This window comes from Rhipicephalus sanguineus, chromosome 2 (assembly GCF_013339695.2).
Source record: "Rhipicephalus sanguineus isolate Rsan-2018 chromosome 2, BIME_Rsan_1.4, whole genome shotgun sequence".
Lineage (NCBI taxonomy): Eukaryota > Metazoa > Arthropoda > Arachnida > Ixodida > Ixodidae > Rhipicephalus > Rhipicephalus sanguineus.
Window position 1 is genome coordinate 117120696 of NC_051177.1, and position 21282 is coordinate 117141977.

General features: G+C 47.6%; 1 protein-coding gene across 1 annotated transcript in view; it reads right to left on the reverse strand.

Moving 5' to 3' along the window:
* LOC119381822 (Down syndrome cell adhesion molecule) overlaps positions 1 to 20497 on the reverse strand; it is a 116113-nt gene extending 95616 nt beyond the window's left edge. The window contains exons 1-3 of the mRNA XM_037649578.1: positions 20476 to 20497; positions 16591 to 16752; positions 2088 to 2243 (exon numbers count right to left, since the gene is read on the reverse strand). Coding sequence (XP_037505506.1) covers positions 2088 to 2243; positions 16591 to 16752; positions 20476 to 20497 — 340 coding nt within the window. The remainder of the gene's footprint in view (positions 1 to 2087; positions 2244 to 16590; positions 16753 to 20475) is intronic.
* Positions 20498 to 21282: the final 785 nt, after the last annotated feature.

A 21282-nucleotide genomic window follows, 5' to 3' on the forward strand; every position in this document is an offset into this window, starting at 1 on the left:
TTCTAATGGGTTGGAAGCTTTAAACGGCCCACCAGTTATGTAATTTGCATTGGCCGGGTGACGCCCGGTCGCTATTTCGCTCTCCGCCATGCTGTATAACATACGTTGACGTGGGAGAGAGAGGGGGGGGGGGCCGAAGAACTTTATAGAGACCCGAGGAAATGAATCATGCGCTTATGGGCTTCATTGGCAACCTATACAAGTGCACTTGCGAGGAAACCACTACGCCATAAATCATTGTAATTTGTAAGAAGTAGGGAAGCAGACACTATGCCATTTTTCGTCATTCTACGGAGAGCCGTTGTACGTGCTGAACGCATGTAAGGCATTATGCGCACTTTGTGATGCTGTGCCTGATGACGATGAAGAATTATGGCGGAGCCCTTTGTAATGGGTTGGAAGCATTCAACAATCTACTCGTTGCGCAATTCGCATTGTGTGACGCCTGGTCACAGAATTCGCGTTGTGCGACGCTTGGTGCTTATTTTACTCTTCTACCACGCTATATTGCATATGTTAATGTGGTTCCTTCCCTAAATGAAGCCTGTATAGGACCTTCTTGCAGAGCAGTTTGAAGCACCAGCATGGCTCAGCATGCCATAGCCCAGACACTTCCCCCAGTTCACCCGACTTCCGGTAATTTGGCCAAATTTCTTAACGACGTCCATTGTCTCTTGGACACCTTCTTTCGATGTACAACATACTGCCACGTCCATCGGCATACGCCAAAACCTTCACTTCGGCTTCTAGTAGCCTAAAACCGCGAATGTGACGTTAATAAACCGGCAATAAAAAAAAAAAAACCCAGCATGGCTCAGAGGTTGAATACTGGGCTCCCACGTAGAGGACCCAGGTTCGAACCTCGTTCCATCATGGAATTTTTTCTTATTTTCGTTTTTTTTTTCTTATTTCGAGCGATAGTGGTTACGGACACCGGCGGTGGCGGCGGCAGCGGACAACTACGGCGCCAAAAAACGGCCGCTGAAATGATCTCATAACAGCTTTCGCTGTAAAAATAAACAGTATAACGTATTGCGACTTCTAGTTCAAGCAGCGTAATCCGCCTTTTACGTTTTCCTCTCCTGTCCACTGTCACTTCGGTAGGGTTCTGGTAGGGACCGGGACAACCGGTATCGCCAGAAGGAAAGCCTAGGAGATCAAGAGATGTTTTCAACACTTTTCCGCCAAGGGAAGGGCGGATGCGCCGTGCCATCGTGAAAAAGGCGGATTGCGCTAATGTTGCTATGCCACACAAAGGCGTGCACATAGAGGGGGGAGAAGGGGGGTCCATCTCCTAGTCGACTAAGCGAGGCGCCAAGTGAGCCCATTATCTTTACTCCGTCGGACCTGTGCTATCATTTTTTTTTAATGCGCAAGGTTATGACCATACAGGTTTCTTATGTAACGGCGACTGAGGACCCCTGATGTTGCATTCCAAGAACAGTTCCCACCGTTATCCCCGTAAGGCCGAGTACCACGACCCGCCAAGGGTGTTCTAGTGGTTATGGTGCTCGAATGCTGATCCGCAGGTCCCGGGATCGAATCCCGGCCGCGGCAGACGCGTTTTCGGTGGAGACGAAAATGCTTGAGGCCCGTGTACTTGAATTTAGGTGCACGTTAAAGAACACCAGATGGTTAAAATTTCCGGAGCCCTCCACTTCGGCGTCTCTCATAGTCAAATCGGGGTTTTGGGACGTTAGACCCCAAAAATTGTTATAAAGCCTGGTACCAAAGGCAGGCCGTTGTGAGCAGCACGTCATTCCGCCATTTTCATGTTTACGTCCATTGCGAAGCTTGTCTGTCGGACTCGTCCAACGGGGAGAGCAGGGGGACGCTGCAGTACCGCCCCCCCCCCCCCCCACCCTTAAAGAACCCTATGAAGCTACAAACTGGAGGTCGATTCTGTACCTCGTCATGCAGTTCTGTACTAACAGACGACCAAGCGTGCATTGGGACGGGAAATACACGGTAGGCCAAGCTAATCACGGTTCATCAGGGGCGACGCGCTCTGTACAATATAAACAGGGTGTTCCGCCGTCGTGATCAGGAGCATCGCACGAATTAATTAATGAACTACTAAGACGTACCTGTTATGACCAGTTTTCCGGCCGTGATGCTGCTGACCACAGCCCCGGTGAGTGTGTCCTTTGCATGGCACTGAAACGAATGGTGGCTATCCTCGGGACCCGCACGTCGCACGTGAAGCTCGCCCGTTCTGAAGGCCACGTACTTGGAGTTTTCATCTGCGTGACACACCAAGGTCCGCATGTAAGACAAGGATGTAAATATTTCCGATTGAGGCCTTTTCAGAATAAGCGCTGCTAAGTATCAAAGATAAATTCATATCAGATACTCATAGATACTCTTCGGGTATCTGGTATCTGCATCGCGATACTTTCGGCATGTAGGGCATCAGTATATGTGTTTCTGATACATCGTACGTAGTATCGCGTATTTAATATATAAAGTATGCCTTTGCCGCAATGGAGTAAGACTCTATATCAATTTTGGGCAGCTTACGTTTAATGCATATCACATATTAACGTACTTGTTTTCTAATTAACAAACGCGAATGATTAATGCAGATAAGTTGGGGCAATGGCGAAAGCAATCATGAAAAACTTGGAATATGCTTGAGCTTCGCCTTCAAGAGCAGAACGCGATTGCGTAATAGGGGCCCGTGAGCATCGCCTTCTCAATCCCTAGCCTAGCTCCACTTCTCGGTAGACGCCTGAACCATGCCGCAAGGAAGCGAACGTCTGTGCGCGTGCATTGGCCCCTTCAAACTATCCTAGAATGCCTACTGCAAGTATACAGTTGCGAAATGCCCACTGCACCCTCATTATTCCTTTTTCGAATCGGCGAAGTAACCACTACACGTCGGTAAGGTGCCGCGCGCACATGCGCTACTGCCCATGTTGATGCTGTTGCTGATAATGATGGTTAATTGTGCCTGAGCGCTTTGCAATGGGTGGGCCTTTAAAACGCCCACTCGTCGCTCAATTCACGTTTTGACGCTTTGTGCGAGTCTACGCTGCTGCCACTCAATATTACATGCATTAATAAGACTCCTCCCACTACAAGACATTCATATAGTGTTTTTTTTTTCGAAGATGCTTCGAGCAATGGCGTGGCGCTGTGGTGGAACATCCTGCTTGTCACGCAGAAGGCCTGGGTTCGATTCTCAGTTGAACAGGAGAGATTTTTTTAGATATTTATTTTATTTGCGTCTTACTCGAATATTCGCTCACTACCAGGCTGTCGACATCGCCGCCGACGCCGGAATTGGTTTCCGCCTTGGTTTTCGCATTATATCTCAGGAACTCTCCATATTTGATCGTGAAATTTTGCCTGCTCAATAAGAAAGCATTTGGCCTTCTTTTTTCGCGATTTGGACCCAGGAGTCCTTGTTACTATTTTGTATTTAGGCACAAAATTTATCCTGGGGTTGTAAAATTAAATGTACCTTTCCTGAGAAACTGAAAAGAGTATGACCGTGAAATCTGGCACGCTAATTCCACATGGTAGTGGTATTAACCCGAGCTTTAAAAATGGGTTCCTACGTTTATCGCGATTAAGTCATTTTCTACAAAGGCTGCAAGTCACCTACAAAAAATGCAAACAGGACAGAAGTTCAGGAGAAGACGGAGGTCTGAAAAGATGAAAAATTCCGTAACAGAAGTGTCGCTTCATCCGACGTTTCGACAAGTGGACTTGCCTTTCGGGTTGAAGATAAGACCACTTGTCGAAACTTTGGCTTCAACACCCCCTGTTCAAGGATATTTCACCTATGCAAAAAAATGAAACAGTTATCGTTCGTCGCTCGTAACATGAGTCCTACTTCAAAGAAATATAAAGAACCTCCCTACTATGGTTTCCTTAATAGAGCAGGCAAATCAAAGAAAAAAAAATGTTGCCCTCACATGTCATGTGCAGTAAGAGAGACTTCCAATTAATATGTTTCTCCTAATTAAAACTCACACAGTTTTTCAAAGTTATAGGTTCAGGCTGTTTGGAATGAATTTAAGTATAATCTGATACAATTTCAGAGCAATTGGTCGGGTAGTTTTCCAGAAAATGTACATGAAGTTCTGGAAAGTTTCCAAAACCTGATCGTGAGTAAAACGCGCCTTTAGTTTGAAAAATGCACGCGGAAAGGGCTCCCAACATAAGCCAATGACTACGCTACAAAAGCAGCGGCAGGCAAATTTTGACGCTTTCACAGAGTACCTGCGTTCACCTTACGAAATCTTCCCGGCTTCATAGACTTCAGAGCAATGACAACACGACATGCTGTCGGAAGGCCAAAACAAAGTCTCGCATGTAAGTAGAGCGGTGGAGAACAGGGATCAACCGACCACATATAACGGAATTAGAACTTTACCTCGCCAGGGGAGACTTTCCCTTTCCCCACAACAAGTTAAATAGAGCGCAGGCATGCACTCTCAGGTTATTGCAGACCGGCTCGTATGCCAGCCCGACCTTATTACACAACATTTGCATTGCCTGCTGTTGCAGGCAATGCAACGACTTCGCTAGCCTAGACCGCTCTGGCGTTGCCCCTCGTCACGAGGCACGAATAAATGAACCAGGACAAGTGACTATCTGCTATCAAAGTACGAAAGAAGGGCAAATGTTCGCGATCTATTAAGAGCTCCGATGAAGAGGCTCAACTGTGGGCTGTCCAGAGGGCAAACGATGCGGCGGTCGGGCTTGGCCTGACGGTCCGACGTGGGAGCGGCCCGCTGCGCGCTTAGTCACGCACCTCAAGACTTTCAATAGAATTTTGCATCCATCCATCCATTCATCCATCCATCCATGTAAGTAGACTTATTCTAAACTAGGGAGGCGTGCACTTGCGAGGGGAGGGGGGGGGGATACATTAAGCTACTTGGTACCTGTCTATTGCTTCTTCTACACTAACGACAACAATATAGATAGAGAGACGAGCATAACGGATGGAATCCGTTTGTTCTCGGCTCTGTGTTGCCGTTCTTATGTTTAGCGCAACCTAATCTTTCGAGGTATCTTAAGATACAAGTGGCAAGCGTCGTATCGGATATAGCTGTTCGGCTTATATCTTTTATCTGTATCTCAAATACTTATAGTGTCGGTATCTTGCACCGTATCTCGATACATTTGCAAAGTATCTTTGCCCAGTCTTGATCAGAGTTGAAGCAAGATGGTAGCTTGTGCGACATCACATGCGAGACAATGCAAGAAACAGGTTGCTGAATCATCTCTATAGTCGGTTACAACCAGAGAAAAAAAGCTCACAGGGTCTCTTATGCAAGATGAAGATGGCGTTCGCCTTCGCGTCGTCCTAACGACGCGAAGGCGAAAGCCATCATCTTTTTCTTCTCAGCCGATTTTTAGATTCCCCCGCCCCCTCCGAAAATCTTTCTTCAGCTGACGTGGTTTTGCACTGCCTCCAGGATTGGAGGCGTTACAAGCTTTCTGCAATTCCCTTGTTTTTGCACAGCCTCCGTGATCGCCGTCCGAGCTTTCACTAAGCGGCCATGTCATATGGCGAAACCATCATGTGATGTTACATTATGTGACGTCATGTCGTCATCATGGTCACGTACATTTATGGCAACCTTGACGCCATGATGACGTCATATGGCATCGCCATCGCGTGATGGTGACTTTTTACACCACTCCTTTCGACGCCGACGCGAAATACCGAAGCCGAGTCATTATTGGCACTGGGGGTGCCCTGTCCTTAAAGGGCCGGGGCACCCCAAGTGCCATAATTTTTGTGTCTGTACCCCAAAAGGTGTTACAGACACAAAATTTGGCCTCGCCTTTTTTGTTGTTTTTTTTTCTGCAATGTGTTGCTGGGGGCTGTTAGTCATAACACGGTGCATCGTTTGGCATCACGTGAGAGATAATTAATTACAGGCTCCTCATTACCGACCAGTGTCGGTTTCGATTTCAAAAACGACAGCCTCCGTGTGCACTATACCACCTAGCTGGTGCAGCGCTCGATCACGTCAGCACACAGACTGTGATGCACTTCCGCCGGTTCGTTAGCAGCAGCCGAGAAGTAGGCTGCTGGAGGAACGCGGCAAAAAAAACATGGCGGCGATGACGTCATCATAACTGTTGCAGTGTGGTCACGTGAGAGAAGTAGCGTGTACCAAGGGTCCCCTTTGAGGGTGTCAGTAGCTGAGGATGTCGATCGCTCACGCAAACTTCAAAATTCATTTAAAATAAGTTCAGCGTTGGCGGTAACACGTTACAAGTAACGGCGTACCGGGGACGCGTTACTTTTTTCAGTAACTTAGTAACGAACTCGTTATAATACGGAACTGTAATAGGTAACGTACTACGCTACCATTTTCCGGTAACGCGAGGTATGACGTTACTCGTACTTTTATGCGATAGCAATTATATGGACAGTATCGGCTGGATTTCGCCGTCGCCGTCGCCGTCGCCGCCGTCATGCACTGTATAGTATAAGTATGATATATATGTAAAGCCCAAAGAAAATAATTCAGAAAATGCTTCCGAAGCGCGGAATCGGACGAGGGCCCTCTTGCTCCGCAGCGAGTGGCGCTATCCACTACGCCACAAAACGCAGATCTTCCACGTAGCTAACGGCGAGCGTTATATACACACCCTTTAACCGCTGGACGGACTCAGAACGGCAGGCGATAATAAGCGTTCTCATTACCAGTGAGGGGGAAGGAGCGCGACGGGTGCATTTAAAGTCGTCGGCGAGTCGCTCGCTTCTTCTTATTTGCGCAGAGAGAACCTTGCCCTTCCGCTAGCGGCTTGCGCGTCTTCTCGTGGGGGAAAGAGGGATGTTTCGACCTTTCACCGTGATGTCCGCGCTCATGCTACGGAGCGTACGAAAGTCACTCGAGCTCAAGGAACGCCGCTAAACGAAAAATCACCATATCCACGGAGTGAATGATGATGGTGGGCGAAGCTGCGGAGGTTCATTGGTAAACCGTGAATCTTCCGTGAATTCTGCCAGTACATCATCACCGACGTGAGATCGGGCGCGTTTATACTAAAGGTTCGATGAGTTATGACGACTTGCAGCTCACTTTAATTTTACATGTACGCTGTGAATTTTCGTTGTTTAGAAAACCATTGCTTTAGAAAACATCTGGCGCCTTTCGTTAAGCAGTGGCGTCTTTTCATTTTGCTTTAGAAACATCTGGCGTTCTTTCGTTTCGCTTTCACAAAACATCTGGCGTCTTTCGTTGGTTTATTTCATCAATCAACGGCGTTTTGAACAAAATTTTTATTGTTTAATGACGCACAGGAGAAATCTCACCAGGCACTACTTGGAGGTAAACAATGGCTGCTAATGGGAATGAGAGCAGAAGAAGTCGGCTTTTAGCTAACACTTACACTTCTACTTCTACTAACGTTCCTACTGGAACATGCCAATGGCTGCTATGGGGAATGAGAGACAGAAGAATTCGGCTTTAGTTAACGCGCACGCTGCGAATTTTTTATTGTTCAACAACGCACAGGAAAAATCTCCCACCGGCACCACCTTGGAGGTCAAGCGTAAGAATGGTTCGCACTACGACTACTACTACGACTACGAGGGACGAACGGGTGCCGCCTTAAGGAGCTTCGCCCCTAAAAACAGAAGATGAGCGCGAACTATCAAGTGTCACACGCTAGGGCTAGGTCGCTCCTCAGTTCCGCCTCTGCCAGCCCTGAACTTGTGGCGTTCGTTGACGCAGCACAGTATCCCGGCACAGCCAATTCGTGGCTGTGGTCACTGACCTTCACGGTAAATTCCTCACAGCAGCATCTCTTCGAGATACCACGCCGGCCAGGGCAGAGCAGGCTGCTATAGCACTGGCCGTGGCGATTCCCATGCGCACGCGCATTTTCACTGATTCTCGGGCTGCTGCACGAGCGTTCATGACCGTATCAATCGGTGAGCAGGCGGCCCATATTCTTACCAAAAGACCAAATTGCAGAGAAATCGACGGCAACATCACCTGGTTTCCTGCCCACATGGGCAAGGATGTCCACCTGTTATCCCCAATGCCAATGAGCTTGCCCATACCCGCGCACGCGAACTGTCCCACCGTGACGGGCAATCGGCATCTAATTTTGGGGATGGCATCCGGCAGCTTGATTCTCTCTCACCTTTAATGAGATCTGCAAACTTATCAATTGGCCAGGCGTAGCTTTCCACTCCCGCACCCGCACTCTCGAGGACCCAGTCAGTCACATTAAGAATGCTGCAAACGGGTACTTACCCGTCGCCTTTAGTGTACAGCAAATTTATCGACAGCATAAAGCCGCACTGCCCTCATTGCGATGAGAGACGATGCACGTTAGCCCACTGCTCTGGCAATGCACGGCGCTGCGCGATTGCGAGAATCTCAGCACAGAGGACGCCTGGAGGACGGCAATCACCAGCTCGGACCGGGAGGTCCAAATCCGGGCTGTCCAGAGGGCCCGCAATTTGGCGGAGGGGCTCACTCTTCCTGTCCCCACGTGGGCGCGGCCCGCAGCCGACCCTCCCTCTTGAGGGGAATCGGCTCCTCAGGACAATTTATAAATAAAGTTCATTGACTGACTGACTGACTGACAGCTCGACACTTGAAGCACGCTAGTTTCCTTCGCTGCTTCGGCCGCCTTTGCAACAGGAGCGCTGTTCAAATGAGAGTATCCATTGGCGAGCCTCACTTCGTATAGCATTAGTTTCTTGCTATCGCATTCATTGCTTCGCCCTTGCGGCGAAACTGTGACTTTTTTATTCCAATGATCTCAAGAACGTTTCACAAGTTATTTTCGTCTTGTAGAAGCTACTTTTGCAGAGCTCTGCCCGATATTTGCGAAGTTAACCAACACGAAAGACGAGACGAAAGACATATTACATATAGGACCAATGCTGATGTCGCAAATGTCGCACCAGGTTGCCAGACAAAAGCTGATGATATGATGATATATGGGGTTTAACGTCCCAAAACCACGATATTATGAGAGACGCCGTAGTGGAGGGCTCCGGAAATTTCGACCACCCGGGGTTCTTTAACGTGCACCTAAATCTAAGTACACGGGCCTCAAACATTTTCGCCTCCATCGAAAATGCAGCCGCCACGGCCGGGATTCGATCCCGCGACCTTCGGGTCAGCAGTCGAGCGCCATAACCACTAGACCACCGTGGCGGGGCCCCAGACAAAAGCTCTCTCCGAAGTTATTTCATTTCATTTTGACTTCATTTATTAATACCCTCAAGGCCAAAGGCATGACAGAGGGGAGTGAGTAAAAAAAAAAAACAAGTCAATGCAAACAAGAAACACAGCAAATGGTAAGTAAAAATACAAGTTCTTCGGCTCCTCTTTGTACAGTGTTAGCTAATGTTGTTTGAACAGCTGATGGTATTAATGGCAGCGATGCATCCGGGAAGGCAGTTCCAATCCTGTGATGTGCGCGGAATAAAACTATAACAGTGGTCAGTCGTGACAGGAAATGATACCAACTTTGCTGGAGTGATTGCGAACGGAGTGATTTGTGGGAGTGATCAATTTCGTCGCAGCGATGGACTGCTGTCAGCCCGCCAAGCGTTGACAAAGCGACCACACGCGGGGTACTTTGTTGCGCGGGAAAAAATTGCAATGTGGAGCGAATTCCCGAAATTTCCTAAATGGATCTACTATATTTTCGGCTACCTTGCTGTGGAGGTTCGAGTTGTCGTTGATCGTCGATGAATCGAAGCGAAATGCGGTCCTCGTAACTGTCAAAAGCGAGCTCTCGAGATTTTCTTCGCTTTCGGAGATCAAGACTCCCTGAGCTGCGGCACAACGATGACTTCTTCGGAAGTGCGTTCTCAACAACATTGCCAACTGCAGATGAACGACTGTCTTGGTACCTTTGGTACCTATTACATCGCGCTGAGTGGGTTCAAGGAAAACCCACGCGTCCACCAGCTCTTTCTGAAAGTGAATAGAGGAGTGCCACATAGCCTGTCCGTCGAGCGCCTATTTAGCGTAGGTGCGGACGTATTCACGAAGAAACGAGGCAAGCTGTCCGATGACGGCTTTGACATACAACTGCTTCTTATATTCAGAAGTTGCAATTACATTAGGAAGTTGTTCGTTCAATACTTTGGCACTGCTTATAAACTTCGTTTCTAAAATTAGTCTTACGTCTTGCTATCTGCAGCTGCGATTAGCTTTCTGGCTATTGAATTCCTGAGGAAGCGAGGCTGACCCTGAACAGCTTCACATACACGCTCGCAATTTCTGCGGTAATTATGCAGGTTACATAGAAAAAAAAATTGCGCGCAAATACGTTTTCCTGGATTTATACCATTTAAGCATTTTATTGCTACAAATTGCGCATTAATATTGTTAGCAGAAGCACGCCCGTTATAATTACTGCAAATTTGTTCAGTGATGTTTCTTTACGGGTAGCGCTGATGGTGACATCGCTAGTCTTATTTAATGTCACATCGATAAAAATGGCCTTACCATATTCCACAGAGTTAAAAGCAACCTAATTAACTGTACAGGTATCTTCAGGCCACTTATACCATGACCAGGATTTGGGGACATATGCACGTAGCGACATCTCTCGTCGGCGATTGCGGTGGCCTGCCGTAACTGAATGGGAAATCGACGAAAAAATAATATCTGACGAAAAAAGTTATTTATCAAAAACGACTCCCGGTTCTATATGCTAGAGATTTATTTGAACATTATGTTAATATTACAGTGTCGCACTACAAACCGCGTGGCTTGCTAGACTGTTTAAATTTTTACAGTGGGGCTCCATAGTTTCTTATGGGCGCTGTTAAATTGTCCTGGGAAGCCACACACTTTGTAGTGCGACACTGCAATTTTACCAAAACCTTCCAGTAGGTATCTACGTGTAGAACCCCGAGTCGTTTTTGATAGCTTGCTGTTTTCAAGAGATATGATTTTTCCCCCATTTCCCATTCAGTTATGGCAGGACGCCGTTGCTACCGCCGAGAGATGGCGCCAAGCACAAATGTCCCCACATCCTGGGAATGAGTATGCCAGGAACGGCATATTTGTGCAAATTATTCTTGTTAAATCAGTACTTTGGGCTTTACCAAATTTTTATTGTGGGTATCCTGCAGCGAAGATCCAATGATTAAAATTTCTCATGACGGAGTAACGGCAGAAGTAACGTCCGTTACTTTTTTTCGGTAACGGTAACGCGTTAACTTTTTATTGGTAAGGCATGGCGGTAACGCGTTCCCTTTTTTGTTAGCGTAACGAGTAACGTATTTAGTTACATTTTTCGGTAACGTATACAACACTGAAAATAACTTCCAAGCTATATTGTTGGTATTTTGCAGTTGATATACTCATGTTCACCGGAATCGATCCCGCAGGCTATCTCGGCCGCGAAATATTGTCTGTACCCTTTTAATCACGGTAACACGCTGAGTGGCACAAGCTAGCTTTCATTGCAAGGGCAAGTACTTTTGTCCTGTTAATGCAAGTGCCAGGTGCACCAGCATAAGAAAGCTGGTCTTTTACAACTAAAGTATGCACTTTCGCTGAGTATTGATTTCATAATATCTGTTCAAATTTGTTGGGACGTTAATGTTTCATTCTAAAACCAGCGGCACGATGGTACATCTGTATGGCGAAATTCGGCTATCTAAGCCCGTATAAGTGATTGGCGTTACAAATCAGCGTGACTAGCGATGGTGGTAAAAGTACTCTATATGTTAACAACTTTTTCTAAACACAGCTACGTTCCACTCATTGTTCACCAGTGCGATGGCTTAAGGCTCTCCCGTAGTAGAGTGCATAGTACTCCGAATCGTTTACCAGTGGTTCTAAACACAACCTTCCATCCCTCTCTTTACTTAGAGATGGCTGGTAATTATTAAAACATACAGCTCTCTTATAGAACAGTGCCAAGTACTCCGTTCGCCTCTTATTTTAAACAAGCACCGATATGAATTCATTCCTGGGACTGGTATAGTTGTGGGTGCAGCTCGTATTTAGCTTATTGGTACTTGGATGTGGGCGCGAAAAGACAAGGACGAAGGGAAGAAGACACACACACTGGCGCTTCTTCCCTTCGTCCTTGTCTTTTCGCGCCCACATCCAAGTACCATGACAGACCAACAAGCCCGCATCGCTACCCTTGTAGCTTATTATAACCTATTTATTCTTTGTGTGTAACCCAGCACTGGGGTGCTATGCAGGATGGCCCCAGCTCCTCGGGAACACAAGTTTGCTCCGAGCTCGCACTACGGCGGCCATGATGAGAAGCGGAACTCGCGACAGCAGCGTTGACAAAAACGGCTACAAGAACGAACATGGCGTCACAAACGCATGAGCGGCATTTGCGGCGGTTTTCAACGCAACACCGCGTGCGAACGTGTCAGCGCTACCACTTAGTCAACATTTCAACAGTGCAGCAACGCCAGCGTGATTGCTGCGGTATCTTTTTGCCAACTGAACATCGCGCCTCCCACGGGCCGTGTTCGGGGCGTCTGTCCTCTTTCAGGCAAGTTCTTTCGTTCCACCTGCACATGGAAATTCCCACTCTCGAATGCAACAAGGGCGCACATGCAGCACTCTCGTGCAGCTCGTTTCGCATCTATCGAATATTACAGATAAGTAAATGGACAAGTTACTGCTACTTACATTACAGGCATGGAAGGTTTTTCTGCAGTAACAAATCGGTAGAAACAATGTCTCCACAAGCAAGAAATAGCAACATTTCTCGCCGCAAATGCCACCAGGGGCGCTTGCTTCATGGCTGTGAGTGGTGCCTCGTGAGCGAGGTGAAATTGAATGCAAGATATCGTAGCCACGTCATGATATAACCTTTAGTTCTTCGTGCGTGTGTGCATAGTCCGTGCAATGAAGCTCATAGATTATTCTTGCCGATCACTGGCACTGCGGCGTGAACACTGCTCCTTGGCAAGAGCAAACGCGGTGATCTTCACCGCGGTCGTCTGTCAATCAAGCTGATTGACGCGCGAACTCGGGTACAAACTCGCTGATACTGAAAGGTCCCAGTTCAACTCGTGACTGTCATTGCCAATGTGCCTTTCAAGCGTTTCATGCGGAGGACGCTAAGCAGCAGCTTCTTTGGCATAAATAATCTGGTCAGCTTGCACTACTTGTGCAAGGCTGCAGCCATCGGAGGAGCTTGTGATCATCTGCCTTCTTCCAGGTATTTACTTGGCCCATCTACTCAGTATGCTCGGTCTCCATCGAAGTGAAGACCATGTCAGTTCGGTCTCAATTTTGACGCTGTTAATTAGCTAATTCTTAATAAACATGATACCGAACATTTCTGCCTATTTTGGTAATGCTTAGTCAACACGACATTAATTACTCAGGATCAATTGGCAAGGTCTTAATTAGTATGGAGCCAATTAGCGCGATCCTGAGCAGTATGAAATTAGTGAGGAATGCCCTAATTAGCTTTGTTTAATTAGCGCGCCCCTAATTAGCGTAGTGTTAGCACGATCTTAATTAGCTTGGTCATGGCTTTGCATGGCTTCATTAGCACTGTGTTATTAAGATGTGACTTAATTAGCTCGGTCATAGCATGTCCTGACCTAATTAGCCAGGTATATCACCCAGCCAATTAGCTAATCAGCCTGGCGCACGTGCTCGGGGAGCGAGCAGACGATGTAGAAGAGGACGAAGAGAGCGCGCAGCGGCCGAGCAACACGCTAGAATATACAGGCTGACCATGATGTCTCTTAACTGCTAGCTGAGATTGTCGCTTAACTGCTAGCTGAGATTGGCTAGTGTAGGCTGACCGTTTGCTAAAGTCGGCTACGGTATGTTCCTGCTGGCTAACCGCTCATAACGATGTCGTCAATTAATACACGTGGACTGGTATGTCTTTGCAACGCTCCAACAAATGGTTCGGGCACTACGACAATTCGTTTTTGGGAAACACGCCGACAATGTCGGCTTTTGCACGACAATTTTGGGACATATGCACGTAGCGCCATCTCTGGTCGATGACAGCGTTGGCCTGCCGTAACTGAATGGGCAATAGGCTAAAAAAGGTCATATCTGACGAAAGAAGCTGGTTATCAAATACGACTCTCGGTTTATACAGGAGAGACTATTTGAATATTCTGGTAAATTACAGTATCTCACTACAAATCGCGTGGCTTCCCAGAGTGTTTAGTTTTTAACCCCATGCGTCTCTAGTGGGCGGTGTTCAACTATCCTGCGAAGCCACACGCTTTGTAGTGCAGTACTGCAATATTGCCGAAATGCTCCAGTAGGGCTCTGCTGTATAGAACCCGGAATGGTTTTTGATAACCAGCTTTTTTCGAGAGATGTGATATTTTTTCGCATATTTCCCATTCAGTTATGGCAGGACACCGTTGCTGCCGCCGAGAGATGGCGCTACGTAGAGATGTCCCTAAATCCTGGGATTGCCTGAAGCGCTGTGTGGTAGTGTATGCATGAGCAGAAGTGTAGGTTACGCAACTGCTGGAGAGCGCATACCATACCGTTTCTCTCATCAAATGACGACGCTTTCCATGAACACCTATCGAGTTCTAGTGAATATGAGCTTGTTGATGCCATGTTTTCGCGGGATTCATCATACGCTATGTCCTGGTTTATGTTAGCTACTTCAGCCACCACAAAGCTTTAATCATGATCATTGCCGTTAGTCGTCGGGATGGAGATGTCCAACTAGAATCAACGTAGGTGCGTCCACATTAAAAGGTGCTATATCCGTCAAACACGAACAGATATTGCGCAAGTGCTCATTTATCAATGTACAACAAACAGTTAACTACTCCTGTGAAGACACGTTTCACTATCGTGTTATACCGGCTCCTTTGACGGAGGGATCAACCATGTTTTTTTTTTATAATTATTCCCTACAATTAGAGATAACATTTGTTGGTATGTTAGTGGAAGAACACCCATTAGGTCTATGCGTTATTTTTAATGCGAAAGCGTTACTTGTATTAACGTGTTAACCCGCCGTCATAAGAAAGTCGTGGAAGGAAAACGGCACACAAGTTGCGTCATCTTCATCTTTTTATTGCGATAGCAATTATATGGACAGTCTCGGCTGGAAAATGTCCGCGCCCCTCGCCATCATGCACCGTATATGTATAAGTATGTATATATATAAAAGCCCCAAAGAAAGATAATTCAAAAAAATGCTTCCGAAGCGCGGAATCGAACCAGGGACCTCTTGCTCCGCAGCGCATTGCGCTAGCCACTACGCCACGGAAAGCAGGTCCTCCGCATAGCTAACGGCGAGCGTTATATACACACCCTTTGCCGCTGGACGGACTCAGAGATGGCCGACGCTCATAAGCGTTTCTTCATTACCAGCGAGATGGCGCTAGGAGCGCGGCGAGCGCATTTAAAAGTCGTCGGCGAGCTCGCTCGCTTCTTCTTATACTTGCGCAAGGAGAACCTTGGCCTTCCGCTGTCTGCTCGCGCGGTTTTCTCGTGGTGAGGGCGAGAGGGATGTTTCAAGCTTTAAACCGTGATGTCCGCGCTCATGTTACGGAGCGCCGCTAAACGACGCCGCTAAACGAACAAACAGAAGATGAGCGCGAACTATCAAGTGTCACAGCTCGACACTTGAAGCACGCTAGTTTCCTTCGCTGCTTCGGCCGCCTTTGTAACAGGAGCGCTGTTCAAACTGAGAGTATCCATTGGCGAGCCTCACTTCGTATAGCATTAGTTTCTTGCTATCGCATTCATTGCTTCGCCCTTGCGGCGAAACTGTGATTTTTTTCTTTTCAGTCGATTACATGTATCCTTCCTCCACCACCCCAAAAAGCTTCCTGCACCTCATATGCTTTTGCACTGCCTCCGTGATCCGCCTAACTTCGACCAAGCGACGATGTCGTGCGATTACGTCACCACATGACGTCATGATGACGTAACAATGAGGTCACATACTTCGGTCACCCATGACGTCATGAAGACGACCAATGATGACCTAATGATATGATGCCATCGCTCGGGCAAGGTCCCATGGGCTTTTGGCGACGCATTGCGAGACGGGTGCGAGTACTTGTGAGACCTTACGGTCTCGCAAGCTCTCGTGCAGGTCTCAAACGGGAAGGCCAACAGCACTTCTGAAAAGGGGCCGCGGTGATTATTCGGGGTGCTATTGCGGAGACTGCCAAATTCTACCATGTTGTCAAATTCGCCCATTGGTCAACTCTGATAGGCCCAGATTGTTGCTACGGCCTCGCTGGATTGGTTTAAAATGCGGCCACTAAGAAATGTCGGCACATGGCGGAATTCGACGGTGCCTAAAATAGCACGCTCAGACCTCTGCGTCAACGCGCGCTCTGTAGCCGAGCGAGGCCGAGCGCGCTAACCACCACCATTCGCGCAAGAGGCGACATTGATGAACAGCAGTGCACGTGGTTGAACTCTGCCTGGCGCCTTATTGCTCGGATGGGCTGCAAGGGATGCAACTTGCCATCTATGCTCTCCGCAGCCTCTTCCTTTCTGCCTTTGGCGCTGTCGCGCGTGCACGCGCTTCAGGTACGACACACACGGACAATGAATGCTCTTGCACTTGAACATAATAACAATTGCTCAGATCTCGCCCCATAGTTACCTTGAACTAAGGCGGGTTGATACTTGCCTGGAATAGCTTGCACGGAGATGATGAAACCATCGCTGCGTGTCCATGACGTCACGATGACGTATTCCTTGACGTATTTGGGAACGTGACACCTCAGCACTCCGGTGTTCATGTGGATGACGAAATCATCGTAGACCCGTATTTCATATTTCTGCTGCACCACTGCGAGAAAGGAAGGAATATATTAAGAAGGGTTTTCATATTGGTCAATATTATTCACATTATTAAGGCGAAAGCCTTAGGTGGCACGCGAAGCCAACGGGAGTCGCGTCCGCGACTCCCGTTGGCGGCGTCAGCACGCGTGATGCAGAAAATTATCACGTGATGGCGTCACCACGACGTCACAGATCGCCAAAATTTGTGACGTCACGTGACGACACGTCACATGATGACGTCATCACATGACATCGGGGCATGGTCAAATGTAGGCCTTGCAAAACCACATGAGGGTGCCTCCGACGTTGGAGGCCATGGAACAACTTGGAGGACGCTTGAGCTTCGCCTTCAAGAGTAGAACGCGATAGCTCAATCGGGCCCGTGCGCGTCGCCTTCTCGACTGCAAGCCTCGCTCCGGTTCTCGGTGCATGCCTCAACCGTGTCGTAAGGAGATTGTGCGCGTAACATTGGCCCCCCTCCTCACAGAAAACTACACAGAGCCCAGGCCATGACGCTTAGGCTCCTGCAGACTGATTCATATCCAAATCTGGCCTTATTTCACAAAATTTACCCGGATACTTACACTAGCAGCTCGTGTCCCATTTGTGGGGAAATAGCTAACTTAGAGCATATGCTCTGGCGATGCCCCTCGTTACTGGGCAGTGAACAAGCCGACCCGCCAAGTGGAGCTCCGCCATCAGAAGCCCCAACAAGGGGGATCAGCTTTGGGCCGTCCAGAGAGCCCACGATGCGGCGGTCAGGCTAAGCCTGCCCGTCCCAACGTGGGAGAAGCCCACTGCGCGCTAGTCGCGTCTCTCAGGACTATATTTAATAAAGTTCCACCATCCATCCATTGGCCTGGTTTCAAAGTATCCTAGAATGCCTACTGCATGTACAGTTAAGTGCCCACTACGCCATAATTATTCCTTTTGCGAATCAGCGAAGGGCCCACTACGCCTCCGTAAGGCAACACGCGATCCTACGCAGCTGTTCACTCAGTTGATACTTTTGGTGATGATAATTATTAAATATGCCTCAGCGCTTTGTAATGGGTGGGCCTTTAAAACACCCCTTGGTTGCGCAATTCACACGTTTTGATGCCTGGCGCGAGTCTACGCTTCTGCAACGCAGTGTTACGTACGTTAAGACGACTCCTTCTACTACATGACATTCATATAGCGTTTTTTTTTTCGAGGCCGTTTTAAAATAGCGTGGCTCTGCGGTAGAACGCCTTCGTGCCACGCAGACGGCCTGGGTTGGATTCTCACTCAAACCCGAAGATTTTTACTGTTTATTTCATTTGCATCTTTCTCACTTTTTCGGTCACGGACAAGATGATGATTTTTCGCTCACAACCAACAAGGCCGTCACCGACACCGACGCCGACGCCGGAATCTCTGCGAAACGAGCTCTTTAACGCTATCGCGTTAAAACCACATTAGGTGCAGAAAGCTTTGGGAGGGTGGCGGGGCAGGATAAATGCAATCGACTGAGAAGTAAGAGAAGATGGCTGTCGCCTTCCAGTCGTCTTAGGTGAGTGCATAAAGCAGCCTGTGAGTTTTCTATTGATTAGCGAGTAGGTGAGGGTAGCCCCACAACTTTTCTACGTGTTCGCTGTTTATTTCCTAAGTAAAGAAAAGCGCCTCAAGCCCTGAACAGCAGACTTCAACAGTCAGCTAGAATAGACTAATGCTCCTGCAGATATGCTTGCTTTATGTGATAAGTAGCGATGTATTCCTCCTTACGTGCACCTTCCCTTCCTCACAGTAGATAGTGTCTATTATTTATTTATTTATTTATTTATTATTTATTTATTTATTTATTTATTTATTTGTTTTATTCATATACTCTAATGGCCCATGGGCCATTACATAGGGGGGGGGGAGGGGTGGTTACAATACTATAGGGCTATGTTTACAAAAGAAATATTTACACAGAACACGAAAAAAAGGAAAACCCAAAAAGAACAAGAAGTCTGCGTACGAAGAAGACATGGTAATACAATGTAGCACTCAGTAAGGCATGAAGCAAGCCATGCAATAATACAGGTTATACTGGAACTAACCTTAACAAAAGAAAGCTAAAAAATTTTACACCTCTACATTCCCCATCTCCTTTAATTTGCTAACAAATGTGTCGTGATCGCGCACAGTTACAACATCGCTTGGTGTTTTCAATGAAGAACTAAATCACTTGATGAATTCATTCTGTCCTTCCGAATTCGCATGCCAAGAGAGGCAGATTACACCACTTGGAGTTCTTTAAAACGCACCTGAATCTAAGTACACGGGCTTTCTTGCGTTTCTGCCCATCGAAATGCGGCAGCCATGGCCAGAAAACGAACCCGCGCCTTCAAGCCTAGTGTTATCGAAAGAAGAGAAAGTACTCCTTAAAAAAAAAGCACAGAACGGTCTTGAACATACAAAGATATTTAATGAGAGGTACTGCGCGTTTTTGGGACGCGTAAAAGGTCCCGCCTACGTAACGGCCAGGAGTTCTTGAGTCCTGGCGGCTCCCTCTGCCCGCTAGGCAGCCCAAAGTTGATCTTCAAGGGAAGATCTGTGCAACAGAGTCTCCCAGCGCTTGCGGAGGTGATTGATAGAGGCTGCAACCCCAGTATTGTTCATTATCTCTCGACATTCTCATAGCATGTGCTCTAGAGTGACTCTAGAAGTACAGTTCTTGCGTTTGTCTCTCTTGTTCATGTCTGGGTAAATAAGGTGTGAGACGGCCAGGAATATTTTCTGTCAAGCTACAGTATAAAGAGCACCACGCCCAAACGCTAGTGGAGTGTGTACGAACGCCCCCTATAATGAACAGTAACAAAGGCGAAATAGAATCCGCGCTATCTGAATCGACTTGCGCGCGGCCTTTTCATACGTTCTTCGAGCGCGATGCTGCCTGGAACGACTATGCATTTAGCTTTACTGCTACTGCGATATGAAATGGAAGTGGTATTTCATCCAGCCTTCAACTATCTTTACCAAGCAGTGGTGCTTGACGTCACGCAAATGAGCGAATGCAATTAGATACAGCACCTATGCTTAATTTTCCTGTACGGAACTGCGATGGCTGCAGGCGGAGCTTCCATTTTAAATGCGAAGCATTTCTTAGCGAACCTCAGGCACTTTGGCCATTTCTATCTACGTATCTATCTATCTACGTATCTATCTATCTATCTAGCCGCCTACGTCGGGGCGCTCTCCTGGTCGTCTCCATAACTTGAAATATACCAAAATTGGCATAGCAGGGGATCATTGTATGACGAACACGATTCACCGGTCATGACACGAATAACGCAAGTTACTTGTCGCGTACGTCATGAAACCCTTTCTCAGTGACGTGTGGCACATACCCGCATACCAGAGTTTATGTTACGCGGGTATGTGCCACAGGTGATAGAGTCTCAACCTACACAGTAACGGGGAACACGCACATTGACACGCAAGAAAAGTGATAATAATACTAATTGTTGCTATTTCATGTCCCGAAACCACAATATGATTATGAGAGACGCCGTAGCGAAGGGCTTCGGAAATTTTGACCATCAGGTATTCTTTAACGTGTACCGAGGTCGCACAGTACACGGACATCTAGCATTTTGCCTCCATCGAAATGCGACCGCCGAGGCCGGGATCGAACCCGCGACCTTCGGGTCAGCAGCCGCGCACTGTAACCACTACACCACCGCGGCGGACGCAAGGTAATTAAGTTGAAGCGAGAACACACCTGGAAGATGCTCAACTACCATCTACTCGTCCACGTGGTCCGCTACGTGGACCACGTGGATTAGGCAGAAACCGGGGTCAATGCTTCCTACAATAAATCTACTGAGAGAATCATGCCTCTAATCATTACCGGTGACATCAACATTGATTTATGAAGACCCAACAACGCTCGGTTGTTATACTGCATGAATGATGGCTTGGATGTGGACAGGGCATCAAAAGACCTCGCTGCCACGTCCATGACAGGAGGCATAGCATATCATTTTTTTCTCAGAGGAATCCAGGATTTCCACCAGCTCAACTATAGCTCGAATTTAGACCAATTATTGCCGCGATCACGAACGGATCCGATTAACAAGTCCGGTCCAGCTGCTGGTGCTCAGTGATAACGGTGATGATGACCATGTTCAAGAACCATAGGTCGGCAAAACGGTGTGGAGCTCACTCAGACTCACTCAAGGAATATATTTTGCACTTAGGGCTCACTCGGACTCAGACTCACCAAAGGTTTTCTCAACCGGACTTACTCGGACTCAGACTCACTGAAATTTTTCTCAGCCTGGCTCACTCGGACTCAAACTCAGCAAAATAATACTCACTCGGACTCACTGAGACTCAGACTCACGGCTCTATCTGAGTCTGAGAGAGTCTGAGTGAGTCAACTCATGAGTGAGTTTGCCGACCTTTGTCAAGAACTGCCAAGAACCCCTTCTACACATACACACGGGCTATCGTGGAATGTGCGTGCGTTCTCCTTCATAACTGACAAGTATAGGCTTCCAAAGCAACGTCGAGCGGCTCCACTGCT